Raw genomic sequence first — 14,332 nt, 5'->3', positions numbered from 1 at the left:
AAAACTTTGGCTGGCTGTGAAGTTTCACATTTCACAATGTTCAAAATATGGATTAACAAGTTCATATTTTACAGAAAATGCAATGATTTAATAAGAGGTAAGGAAAGATGGCTGAGAAAAGTTCCTCTCCTTCTCTTTGTGCTATGGTGATTTCACGTAAGTAAAAAAGAAAAGACAAACAGAAGTGAAGGTAGGCGAGCTATTTATTCATTAGTTCTCTGGTACATCTTAATTTTTTTTTATTGAAGATAATAGGAAGCCAGGATGGATACAGGGACAGGGAAACATTAAAAAAAGTGTAATATATATACAAAAAAAGTATACTATATACAACGTGGTTTCATCACATCCTTATCTAGTAGTTTAAGGAACTCAAAAACATCCTGTTTCCAGAAAAGGGAAGTGAAATAAGCTACAAAAAAAAAAAAAAATTAAATAAATTAAAAAAACAAAGGATACTAAAAATACTTTAAGGTAAGATAACATTGAATCTATAATTTTATACTCTAAACTATTAGTCTCCAAACTATCAATCTAGTAAGGACAAAAACAAGAACTTGCCAGATGTACTGACTATTAAGACTTAAAAAAATTGATTCTTGCACATCAGAAAATTTTATGTATTTTATGTATATGCTTGACTATTTCCTCTCAAGATTTGAAAGAGAGATATATGTTCCAATAAAAGGTAGAATAAATACAAAAGTGCAATGAAAAGAAATCTCAGGAATGGCAATGCAGCAAGTCTGAAAAGTAATCATTCCAATTAAAAACAATTAGGTGGCTCTAAGAAAAAAGATCGAACTAAAAAACAGTATGTCTGTGATCATGGAAGTAATTAGTAAAATTTAAGCAAATGGCCCATGTCATAAAAAAGATAAAAGGCAATCAGAGTTCAGCAAAATAAAGGAAATCAACTCCATTTGATCTTGTAATCTAGAGCATTCTTTGAGTGGAATAGGTAGTAAGAAGATTACATTTCCTTCTCCATGGGCCAAACATGTTCTTCGTTCTGCAATGAGTAAAATTACTAATAACCTTGACACAATGAAGAATGTTTACTGGTTTTCAATAATAAAATCAACCTAGAACAAAGCATGAAGGATTACTATTGTACTTCCTGAATTGTACTTTGATAAATAACTCTATAAAGACTTCTATTGTGACAAAAATCGGCCTAAATATAAAAATCATAAAACAAAGATCTAAAAACAGAAGATAAGGCATCACCTAAGATCCTTGCAAGAAGTTAAAACTTCCAAAGCCATATACTTAATAATAGGAAAAGTCATCCCACTGGCATAGAGTCAGCAAGGAAACACACCTGGCTCTATCTGGACATCAAGTGCAGGACGGATTTCTCTCTCAAGAATTTAAACCCAGGTTCACATCTCACATTAGAGTTGGAGTCTAAATTTCCCTATACATGCTGTGAATCTCTAAGCTTAGAAATTAAAATAAAAACTCATCTATAACCATGCTACTACAACTCTTGATAGAAGTAAACACAACGTTGAATATGGAGGGGATAAAAGATAACAGTTTTTTTTTTTCTTGTGGAGGGTTAACTAGGGGTTTGAGCTGGGACTGAACTCGGGGGCACTCAACCACTGAGCCACATCACCAGCCCTATTTTGTATTTTATTTATAGACAGGGCCTTGCTGAGCCACTTAGCGCCTTGCTGTTGCTGAGGCTGGCTTTGAAGTCAAGATCCTCCTGCCTTAGCCTCCCAAGCCCACTGGGGATTACAGATGTGTGCCATGGTGCCCAGCAAAACAACAGTTCTTAAGACTTCTGCATATCTTGGAAACATCGGATTCTGGCCTCAATCCCCAGTCTCTATATCATAAGGTTTGGGATTGACAACCCAAAACTGGTGCTTCTAATATGATCCAAGGCGATGCCTGATGCTGCTTTATGAAACCAAACTTTGAGAACTACTGAACTAAGAGAGATAAGGGACTCTCTTAAGAAAAAGCCTAAAAGGATAAATTGCTATAGAAGATGTTTTGAATTCTCAGGGGGAGAAATTCTTTTCTCTCATTGATTCTATGCCAGTGGACTGACTTTTCAAAATACCAGATGATGACAACTTAAAATTCATATGATACAGATTCAAATCAGGTTCAAGTTACTGTCCCTATTTGGTACTGAAACTGTAGAGAAATTATAATACAGAACACTGGTATGAACTAAGGATCAAGGGAGGTGAGAAAGAAGATGTGTAGGATTCAGTGTCTGATAAAATGAATTTAAAATTATACCTCTATTAATATCAAACCATTTTATAACCAAAACATCATTATTAGAAGTGAAAACAACCCTGGAGGCGAGTGTTAAAAATGCATTCCACTAGAGTTAGAGAATATTATGCTAAGCAAAGTAAGCCAACCCAAAAATCTAAAGGTCAAATGTTTTCTCTGATTAGTGGATGCTGATCTATGATGGGGGTGGGGGACATGGGAAGAATGGAGGAACTTTGAATTGGGCAAAGGAAGGGTGGTGGAGAGGTATAATGGAAGTAGAAAAGATGGTGGAATGAGATGGACATCATTACCCTACTTGCATAAATGGTGCATCTCTACACCGTGTACAATCAGGACATAGAAATGTTGTGCTCCATTTGTATATGATGAATTGAAATGCATTTTGCTGTCACAACTAGTTAAAAAAAAAAAACAAAAAAACACAAACATTTGCTCCCCACTGGGGCTGATCCTGCTCTCTATTTCAGCATCACTTGTGGTCCCAGTTCCTTGTTGAAAATAAGCATCGTGTCAACCTTCATTACAGATTCTGGGGCCTTCTGCGATTCTCCCAGGACTGGCTAGGTGACCTCTCTGGAGCAATGTCTTCCTGGAAGAGCTCTCACTGGCACACATACAGTAGGACTTGTCCTCAGTGCCATGAAGATAGTTCTTAAGAGGAGGATATAAGAGGGCTGGGGATGTGGCTCAAGCGGTAGCCTGCTCGCCTGGCATGCGTGCGGCCCGGGTTCGATCCTCAGCACCACATACAAAGATGTTGTGTCTGCCGAAAACTGAGTAATAAATATTAAAAATTCTCTCTCTTCCTCTCTCTCTTCCTCTCTTAAAAAAAAAAAAAAAAAAAAAAAGGATATAAGAATGTGTCAATGCTCATGATTGGTCACCCAGGACTACTTGATAACTGCAGTGACTGTGGGTCTCAATCACGTCACTGTAATCCCTTGCACTGGCTCCAGACACTGCTTTGGAAATGGCACTGCTGAATATTGCTGTTTCGCTTCATGATCTCTTCAAATTTGGTTTCACTCACTGTAGAGGGCAAAGGGCCCGAATGTTGTCTGCCATGATGGTTTTAGGGTGTTGAGGTCTCTGGGTATGTATGTGGTGGAGGCTCCACTGTAGAATTTGGTGGGGGAGAAGCAGCCTGGATTTAGGTTAAGGGCAGGTGGGATAGCCCCAGGGGGAGGTACAGAGGAGGTAACTGAGGAGAGGAGGGGATGAGCTGTTGATAGTAGATGGGAGAAGGAGGGGGAGGAGGGGAGGGGAGGAAGGGGGGGAAGGGGAGGGGGGAAGAGGAGAGGAAGGGGAGGGGGGAAGAGGAGGGGGAAGAGGGGGAGGGAGGGAGGGGAGGAGGGGGAGGGAGGGAAAGGGAAGGGAGGAGGAGGAGGGGGAGGGAGGAGGAGGAGGGGGAGGGGGAGGGAGGAGGAGGAGGGGGAGGGGGAGGGAGGAGGAGGGGGAGGGAGGAGGAGGGGGAGGGAGGAGGAGGGGGAGGGAGGAGGAGGGGGAGGGAGGAGCCGGAAAAGGGGAGAGGGAGGAGGGAGGGGGAGGGGAAGGGGGAGGGGAAGGGGAAGGAGGGGGAGGAGCCATCTTCTTTTGTCTAGCTCCAGCAACTCTGCGGACTACATGAAGTCAGATGTCATTATATGATAAAGAAAAATATTTTATATCTTAGGTAAAAACTATCAAGGAGTCTTGGAAATAAAGGAGATGCTATGCCACAAAAATTCTCACCAAAACGGAAAAGGGTTCCAAGTTCTAACTAAACCAGTGACTAATATGTGCCTCTGATTTTAGCAATCATTACTAAGTCCCACGATTTCCTTCTCAAAGGAGCAATAGTGTGTGTATTCAATGTCTTCTAGCAACCTAGTCCTCTATTTGTTAATCATTTAGTAGGGCTTTCACCTTAGACTTACAAATAAGCACAATCTAAGAGTTACCAATTTTCCTTTGAACTCCCAGATTTTCTCAAGCCTTAACTATCTTTAACAAAACTTGAAGTCTCTCATTCTATGACAAAGCAGGGAGGGGACAATATTTAACTGCATATGGCCCAGGAAGAATAAACTCTCAGAGATTTTTTATCCATTTTAAATTATAAATGTGAAAACACTTAGAAAACTTAATACTTGATATAATCAATTTGCTAATCAAGAATAACAGATTCCTTTTTGTTTTGCAATGGCAGGATGCAAGCAGAAAAAAGTATGAAATTTTGTTTGGATCACACAATGTAGTTTACAAAATTATATCTATCTATATCTATATATATAGATGTCTATCTATCTATCTGTCTATCTATATATCACATTTAAATTTCCATAGCTGTAGTCTTAATTTTAAGGTATATTCAGCTACATATAAAATGTTTCTCTGAAAGACAATTTGGTAAATATATAGCCCTTCAACCATACAATGTACATAGTCCTGTTTCACAGGACTTATTTTCTGATGTACAGCTCTGATACTCCTGAATTCAAAAATTTTACTATAAAATTCAATCTCTCAACTAAATAACCAATATATCCTCCCAGAATGACATGGTCCAAGTTTGTGTTTTTTCATAAAAGCTCAAAGAAATTAAGTTTTATGTGCAGTAGTGCTTAAAAAGAGACGCTGGTGGCACACTAGTGATAAAACATATTGCAATTCCATCAGAATGTAAAGGACCCAACGTTGTGTGAAATTACTATGACATTATCATTGGCTACACACCAGAACCCATAAGAGATATATACATCCATATATATATACACAAAACTTTCTAAGGTCTGGGGAGGTCTGCATGGCTAGATTTTGATCAGCACAATTAGTGAGTGATATTATGTTCTAGATTTTCCCCAAATTTTAATCACACAAAACACCATTGGTTCACAAAAACTCATTTAATTTGATGCTACAATTTGTGTTGTTTTCAATCACTATATTTTAGAGCTCCACTGTATTTTAGTTCCACAGTACTAGATTCTAATCAGCAAAAATCTAACTATAATATTTAAGCTATAAACATAGTTTTGTTTTGCAATGGAAGGATGAAAGCAGGAGAAAGTATGAAATTTTGTTTGGATCACTCAAGGTAGTTTACAAAGTTATATCTATACATCACATTTAATTTTTCATAACTATAGTTTATAGCTTAAACAGTTAAATAAAACAAAACAGGCTGAGGATGAAGCTCAGTGATAAGATGTCCCTAGGTTCAATCTCTGGTACCATTAAAAAAAGAGAGAGAACATTAAGGATCAATACCTTTTTTTCTCCTCTATGTCTGCCCTACTTCCGATCCATATATCCAACCCCATGCTTGGGGGGTGGGGTAGGGAGAACAATCAATAATTTCTTTACCCCTAGAGAAGGTTATAGGGCTTCCTCTCTGAAAAAAGAGAAGTCTTATCTAAAATAAGGAAGTAGAGAAGGTGCTTTAAGAAAAAAACTGAAAGGATAGGTAAATATATTTAAAACTTAGTACTCCTCCAAAGGGAAGGAAAGTAGAATGAGTTGGAAGGGAAGGTACTTGGGGAAAAGCTAAGGAAAAGAAAGCATAACATTAAAGGAATAACTTTATAAGGAAAGGAGACGACTAGATAGGTTTTCCTTTTTATGGTGACAAAGTTTCTTAGGATTAAAAGCATAGCTGGAACTGACAAATTACACTCAACTTTGGTATCAAATTAGCTGAATTATCAGTAGTTCAAAAGATTGTAAGAAAGATCTATAAAGTTTTATGCAGCTCAGTGGAAGAGTATGCGTCTATATGTAAGAGGCTTTGTATTCAATCACCAGATCCCAAACCAAAAAATAACAAAAACACCCCAAATATAGATAGCCTCTAACACTGCACTTCCATTTTTAAAACATGAGCATTCATTTGGCAGCTAGCTATCTCTAAGTTTAAGGTTAATGTTGAGTGAGTACCTGGAGACTTAAAGGGAATATGGAGGACATGGAGAATATAAAATAACTGTTATTGGTAGCAGTAGTAAGGGTATTAAGTCAATTTCTTTCTTAGCCATCCATCATCTACTACTGCAGACTGATGCTGTAATCAAAATCAGTCAATATGCCATTCAATTCAATATAGATAATTGCTGGGAGCCATCAGCCAAGTAGGTATGACAAATTCCTTGCCAGCTTACTCCCATGCTGTCTAGTGGAAGGATTTCTGAAAGGTGACCTTGCTCAAGGACCAGGGCAGGATCCGTGTTTAGGGTGTTCCCCCTTTAGAATAGGGCGGTTTAGCATAATAGGAGATTAGGGTGTTCCCCCTTTAGAATAGGGCAGTTTAGCATAATAGGAGATTAGGGTGTTCCCCCTTTAGAATAGGGCTATCCTGCTGCTGAGTTCCTCTTGAGTGCTTAGGGTCAGACAGTATATTTTGGGAGACAGAAGCCCATGCGGAGTGGATTTGGGCAGAGAGTGGATTTGGGAGAGAGTGAATTTGGGCAGAGAACGTGGATTCCCCCAGAGCGTGTTTGTAGACGGCCGGTGTGAGTTCGGGAATAAAGAATTGCTGTTTGAATCTACAAGCTGTGTGGAGACTCGTGATTTGTGCCCAGCCAGAGACTGCGGCAGATAATTCTTAATATAGACTGCACAGTTTGTAGAAATACCTTTTGATATCTAAAGTAGTATAACAAAGTGGACAAGATATAGCTAAAACTGAATTTGAGTCCCTGCTCTGTCAATAACTGAATTTAAGCAGATGTCTCAGTAAATTATTTTGTTTTGTTTTTATGGTACTGGGGATTTAACCCAGGGGCACTTTATCACTGAACCATATGCCCAGTTTTTTTTTTTTATTTTGAGACGGGTCTCACTAAGTTGCTGAGGCTGGCCTTGACCTTGCACCTTCCTGTCTCCCAAGTCACTGGGATCACAGACACACTCCACAGCACCCAGCTTCAGGAAGCTTTTTAAACTTTATTTGCTCATCTAACATTAGAAGACTAGTTTGAGAGTCAAACAAAAGACTTAATACTTGCAGAGAACCTGTCACAAATTTCAACAAAGAATATCAGACTCAGACTGAAGAACCCTGGATCACATAGCTTCACAGTTTCATGTTTCCAACTTCTCATATGTCCAACTAATGTGTCATAAGCGTATCCTTTTCAAATCAGTTCCAGGCTTCAACCTGTTTCTCCACACAAATAGAAATGAGCTTTCTCTAAGTCCCAGTGTTGGTTATCAAATACTTTACTACCTCAGGTTTGTAGGTGTACATATATATGCCTTAGCCCACAAGCCTACCATCTAGAAGAAATTATATAATTTGGTTTCTTTCTGGTAAAATTGCAAGACTGACTTCCATTACTGAAATGTGACTGTCTAGGAGGATGGTCTGAAAGTTTAGTAGCCAGTGGTTTATGTTTTAGCAGATCTCAGTAATTTCACTAACAACCTAAAAAGATGATTTTATTCTTTTTACAACTTCTTAACTTTCCTGTTTTCATCTTATTTTTTAGCAGCACTGGGAATTGAACCCGGGGTGCTCTACCGCTGAGCTACAACCTAAGTCCTTTTAATTTCATTGTGTGACAAGGTACTGCTACATTGCCTAGGCTTGCCTCAAATTTGCAATCTTTCTGCCTCAGCTTTCTGAGTCTGAGATTATAGGCACATACCACTGTATCCAGCCTTCACCTTATATATTTTTTTTTTAATTTTAAATTGTAATTAACATATAGGAACTAAAAGACACAGAAGCCAAACAGCCATGCTTTCTCTCAGAAATATGTATTACTAGAAACTCAGGGCAGTAAGCAAATGAATAAATGACGGCTTATAAAAATATTTTATATGCTTTCATTTTTCATTTCCTACACACTTTCACACATTTTTTATCTTCTATTTTCCTAACAAAACTTGGCTTATTAGAACAAGTGATTAAGACTAAGATTGCAAAACCAGACTGGTAAATCGTTAAAAAATTTTAAAATATTTCAAGAGAAGCCAAACATTTTTCAGAAAAAAATGGCTGAAAGTTATGTTGAAGAAGTCCTCTAAGAAGAATATTTATTCCCATGTACAACAGAAAATAAGAAGATGATAATAAGAAATGTTTTAAGCCTTCCTAGAAACAACCAAGAATGTATATGTGACTTTCAGTCCTGTGTAGGGAAAGGGTAAATATATAAGAACCTGGAAGAAAGCTTTGAAGTGAGCATCCTCTTGAACGGTAGTATTCTGATCACTTGGGAGGAGAGGGAACAGGCTCTGAAGTCTCACCCTTTCACAAATCACCTTGTTAGGATGGCCAGGTAGAGGTGCTGAATTGGCCCCGGGAGATATCTGGGAAAAAGAGGGAGAAGAAAAGGATAGTTCATGGCTAGCTGCACCAACATGGAGAATCAAGCCTATGAAGGACAGTGGATTTTCTAGTATTTGATGATTCTGTTAGCAGAGACAGGAAAAAATTTTTTAAATTTTTAAACATCAAAACATAAGGATGGCAAAGGTTGCCTCTGTCAATGGATCTCTTTATAAAAATTTTGAGGCAAAAGAGCCATGGCTCAAGAACACCAAATCCTTCTTGTTTCCTAAATACCTATGGGTACACCTTTTCTATTGTTGTTAATTCTGAAATCCTAAAGGTTAGATTTCAAGTTAAGGAAACTTGAGGTGGTATTACATATCTTAAGTATAGAATGCCTAGACTAACAATGTGTGTGCCTAGACTAACAATTTTTTCCCCTCATTCTACTTTTAGTTAACCTTCCAAATGATCACGCATAGGATTCTTGACAATATTCGTGGTAAAACTTCTATAGCTATCTTACATATGACTGTATACCATAGATATATAGCAACCTTGTTTAACTGGTAATCTTTGCTCTCTCAACATAAGCCTAGAGATTTTCTTAAGGAATAAAGGATAAGATCATAAGCCCCAAAGTAAATCAACTTCTTTTTAAATGCTTGTGGTGGTACACACCTGTAATCCCAGTTACTTGGAAGGCTGAGGCAGTAGATTTGCAAGTTTGAGATCAGACCAGGCATGTTAGTGAGACTCTATCAAAATAAATGAATGAATAAATAAATAAAAATAAAAAAAATAGAGGTTAACTCTGGTAAAGTGTCCCTGGGTTCAATCTCCTCATATTTAAATATGTTTATAGTATCTTAAAAATCATGCACACTGCTAGGCATAGTGGTGCATGCTTGTAATCCCAGTGGCTTGGGAGGCTGAGGCAGGAGGATTGCGAGTTCAAAGCCAGCCTCAGCAAAAGCAAGGTGCTAAGCAACTCAGTGAGACCCTGTCTAAATAAAACAAACAAACCAAAAAAAAAAAAAAAAATAGGGCTGAGGATGTGGCTCAGTAGTTGAGTGGCTCCGAGTTCAATCCCCAGTACTAAAAAAATAACAATAAAAAATCATGCAAAAAAGAAAAAGGTAAAAAAAAAAAAATCGTGCACACAACCTGTTCTACTCTACCGTGAGGGTGAAATTCTCCTTGGTGGTTGAGGTTTATGTATTTGTTTCCACACTAAATATCACATAGTTTAACACTGTCTTGTGTTTTAGAGTTTCATTGCCTCATTTATTCATATTTATTGAAGTGTCTATTTGACAGGCACTAGACCAGAAAGAAAGGCATGGTTTCCTACCACTGAGAAGTATGTTACAAAAGGGCTGGGGATACAGCTCAGTGGTAGAGCACTTGTCCAGTATGAGCAAAACCCTGGATTTAATCCCTTGTACTGCAAAATAAAAAGAAAACAAAAGTAAATCACTATATAGTGTAAGTACCTTAATAACAGTACATGTTATAAACTAGGACAATTGGCAAAAGACCGTAGTATAGTCAGGAAATTGCAAAATGTTCAGTATGGTTGGAGAATAAGGAAGAAGTTGGAGAAGGAAAGCAGTAATGTTCATTATATTAATACCCTTGCTGTAATAACTTTCCTTAGTTCTTTTATAACCTTTTTTCTTGCTTGCCATGAGCCTGGTAAACATAACCATGCCCACTAATAAGAGTAAAAATACTTTAAAATACCCTCCTAGGAATAAAAGCAAATCACAAGGGCAAGTATTTTAGAATTTATTAATTTGCGACACAAAATTTTTGGACATGAGCTTAAGTTTACCTCTGTACTACAAACATTAATCTGTTAATATTCTTTAACACTATAAAGTATATATCACTGAATCAAGGAATATTTTCTGATTCCCTCCCACGAGCTAAGTGTTCTAAGAAAGGTATAAAGATAAAACATGAATCCTACCCTTCAGTAAGCTTTATTCTAATTAAGAAATGAAACAGATGCAGTCAACTATAGTATAATATTTAAATGAGGCAAATATAGAACACAGGTAGAATCCCCAGCTGATCGGAGGGTAAGAGTAGTAAGAAAAGATTTCCTAGAAAGAGGTGGTATTTTCAAAATTCCTGGCTCCTCGCTCAATCTAAGGAATGCTTTTATCATCTTAAAGCACTTTTCTCTCAAAATGTTTCTCTGTAATCCTCTAATGCTTTTAATTTGTATGGTAAATAACTTTTGTAGTGTACTTAAATAAGGTTATTTGCCTTCAACAATCAAGTCAAAGAGTCTTACAAAATGCTAGTGAGAGTAATCAACTTGTAGAGTAGGTTTAATCAACTTGCTTTGGGAAAAACAAATCTGGGGTCAGGTTTCCTCTCTTCCATTCTTTGCTCCTCTAAAAATTTAAGATTTTGGTCACATATAAACAAAAAATACATCACAACAACAACAACAATAAAACAAAGTAGGCCCCTGTGGTCTTAATATTTTCAAGCATATTCTATCCTACTCAAAACAGCCTCCTTTGGTCAGAAGCTTCAACTGTCTACAAAAAGGGAGGACTAAAATACGGTGAAAGAAAGCTACATTCAAATCATGTAGTTAAAATAAGTATAGGACAAAACCATAGATAAGCTTGATCAAGCCCCCCACCTCCACCAGATAAAATGACATACAAAACATTTTGGGTATATATATGTTAAGCAAAATATTATATAAGGTGCCCCCCAAGATTTCCACTTCAGGTACAACCCTTCGATCTTATATATGGACAAGACTGTAAATAAGACAGATTTCATATGCCAATGTCAGTCAATTTTAAGTTGATCAAGAGGGAGATATCCTGGGTGGGCCCAACTTCATCAGAGAAAGTTTTTGAAGAAAAGGAACTGAGCCATTCTTGAATCTGAAGAGGGTCTTCTACTAACCCTTCAAACCAAGCTACTACACTGTGCAAAGGGATACAAAGGAGGCAATATGGTAGGGACCTGACAGCAGTGTCTAGGAGCTGGAACACTTACTAGAGCAGGGGGCCCAGCAGACAACTCATACCAAGACTCCTGATATATGGAAATTGTAATATTATAGACTTTGTGTTTTATAACAGATTTGTGGTAATCTGTAATAAATCACATAAAATTAAGGTGTATATAAAACTAGGATAAATTTTTTTCCTCCACACTCAAGGGAAGTTTCTCCAGAATTTAATTATGAAAGAATAAAGGTATTTTAAATTTAAGCATACAGGAATTTTTAAAACTTCAATTTGGCTGGCGAGTTGTGGCATGCCTGTAACCCCAACAACTTGGGAGGTAGAGGCAAGTTCAAGACCGCCCTGAGTAACTCAGTGAGACCTTATCTAAAAATAAAAAGGGCTGAGATGTGGCTCAGTGGTAGAGAACTTCTAGGTTCCATTCCCAGTACCAGAAAAAAACAAATCAAATCTCAATCTGGTAACAGCTAACTTCACGCCAGGAACTGAACTGGGCTAATATTTATGCACTACATATTAGGTTTAATCAACTTGCTTAAAGCCACATACCTCAAAAATAGCAAAATTACATAATCTGAATCCAAGTCCATCAGACACTAAGGTTCATACTCAATGTACTAAACTATCTTTTAGTTTAATCTTTAAAAGAAACATTTTTCTTTATAATTTTCTTTGGTTAGTAACAATTATTCCACAAGGCCTACTTAAAAATAATAAGTATGTTTCCTTATAAATTGTTTTAGATAAGTTTTCACTAATTCTTCCTCAGTTAAACTTGTAAGGTTAAGATGGGTGCAGTGGCACACACCTGTAATCCTAGCATCTTGGGAGGCTGATGCAAGAAGACCTCAAATTCAAAGCCAGCTTCAGCAAAAAGCAAGGTGTTAATCAACTCAGTGAGACCCTTTCTCTAAATAAAATACAAAACAGGGCTGGGGATGTGGCTCAGTGGTCAAGTGCCTCTGAATTAAATCCTTGGCACCCCCCCCAATACATACATACATACATAATGTTAAAGTATACCTGAAAATTGATATGAGTAATTTTTTTCTAGCCTGGAAACTATTGAGCATTACAAAGATTTGGTTAACTTCAATCTATTCTTAGGGAATATGGAGAACATGGAGAATATAAAATAACTGTTCAACCTATTCTCAGGATGCAACCTGTACTTGCAAAAGCCCAGCCATGGAAATATCCCTGAGACAGAATTAAGTCTAACTCCTAGAATTTCTTGTTTTTGATGTTTACTTACATATAACCGTATGAGTAATTACCCCCACATAATGGGCAGGGGGAACCTCACAGTTTCACAAGACTGTTTACAAGAACCAGTTTAACCTTTTAAGCCCCAATACTTGTTATTTTCAGAACAATTTTTAATGTTGCCTTTCTGTTTTGGTAGTCATATATAACCAACAATTTAATTTAATCTTTTTCTTGGAGAGTTTGATAATTATTATCAGTTAATGTGCTAAAATTTACAGAATTTAGGAGACATTGTCCAGAACATATTCCTTCTAAAACTGCTTCTGATAACAGCTTTCTTCTTCATTCATTTGCATTTTCCCAAAAAAGGTGATCCCAGGATTTGTAAGTACGTGACCCCTAGGGCAGCACTAAAATAATGCACTTTCTACAGAACAAGGTGCTCAAAGGCTTAAATAAACTGCCTTCTCCAAACTGGCCATAATATTCCACAGAAGAAAAAAAAAAATTGTTCACTGTTACTAGCAGCATATGGGCTGGTCAAAAGCACTCAATCAAAACCGAATACAAAAAAGAAAAAACATCAGATGAAGAGGAGTCAAGGGCTTAGTGTTGCCTCTGGCCAGTCCTTAATCCTCTAGGTCCAAGTCTTGGCATCTACACAATGAAGTCAAATCCAACTTATCTTAAGATTCCAAATATTCATGTTTCCATGAGAGCAAATGTTAAACTCTTGGGAAGCAATTTGGCAGATTTTATGAACAATTTGAAAAGCATATCTATAATCTGCATCTGCAATCTTTAATCTGATAAATTCTGTTATGCTCCAAAATAACGAAAAAGCAACATGAACAAATGTGTTTATCATCATAACACAATACCACCAACAATTTAAAAGTAAGCTTAATAGGTTTTTTTGTTTGTTTGTTTTGGTACTAGGGATTAAACCCAGGGGCACTTAGCCACTGAGCCATATCCCCAGCTCTTCTCAATTTTTACTTTGAGACAGGATCTTGCCTGCTAAATTGCTCAGGTTCTTCCTAAATTGCTGAGGCTGGCTTTGAACTTGTGATCCCCATATCTCAGCTCCCCAGCCACTGGGATTACAGGCATGCACCACTGTACCCCAAAAGCTTAATGTTTAGTAAGTAATTACTAAGAAAAATTATAGTGCACCAGTTTGGTGAACTATTACATAGCCATTAAAAATAGCAATAAAAATGCATATGCTATTAAGTAAGAGAGGAACAAAATCATGTAAATGTTATGATTAAAATTGGGGTTAAGGAGCTGGAGTTGTGGCTCAGCAATAGAGGCTTGCCTGGCATGTGTGAATCACTGGGCTCGATCCTCAGTGCCACATAAAAAATTTTTTCACAAATATATACATAAATAAATATATTTTTTAAAAAATTGGGGTTAAGTTCCTGGAATCTCATAAATTTTGGATAAAAATTTAGAAGATTATGAAGAAAAACCAAGAATTCACTCTAAAGGGTAGGGATGGGGATGTGATGAGCACTTGCCTAGCATGTAGGAGACACTGAGTTCAATTCTCAGCATTGCATATAAATAAATGAATAAATTAAAGGTACAT

The 14,332-nt window shown here is 37.1% G+C and overlaps 1 protein-coding gene and 1 pseudogene across 2 annotated transcripts in view; both read right to left on the bottom strand.

Moving 5' to 3' along the window:
* Positions 1 to 14,332, bottom strand: part of Rnf38 (ring finger protein 38) — a 127,550-nt gene that overhangs the window by 34,525 nt on the left and 78,693 nt on the right. Inside the window, exon 3 of one of the 2 annotated variants that reach the window (XM_076845803.2) lies at positions 8,410 to 8,559. The exons of the other annotated variant lie outside the window; for it this stretch is intronic. Coding sequence (XP_076701918.1) covers positions 8,410 to 8,559 — 150 coding nt within the window. The remainder of the gene's footprint in view (positions 1 to 8,409; positions 8,560 to 14,332) is intronic. 2 annotated transcript variants of the gene reach the window in all.
* On the bottom strand, positions 974 to 3,690 carry LOC143392073 (cleavage and polyadenylation specificity factor subunit 7-like; annotated as a pseudogene).

The sequence above is a fragment of the Callospermophilus lateralis genome, chromosome 2 (genome assembly GCF_048772815.1).
Source record: "Callospermophilus lateralis isolate mCalLat2 chromosome 2, mCalLat2.hap1, whole genome shotgun sequence".
NCBI lineage: Eukaryota > Metazoa > Chordata > Mammalia > Rodentia > Sciuridae > Callospermophilus > Callospermophilus lateralis.
The sequence above is the reverse complement of the archived record's forward strand: the minus strand, read 5'-3'. Positions and strand labels throughout refer to the sequence as shown.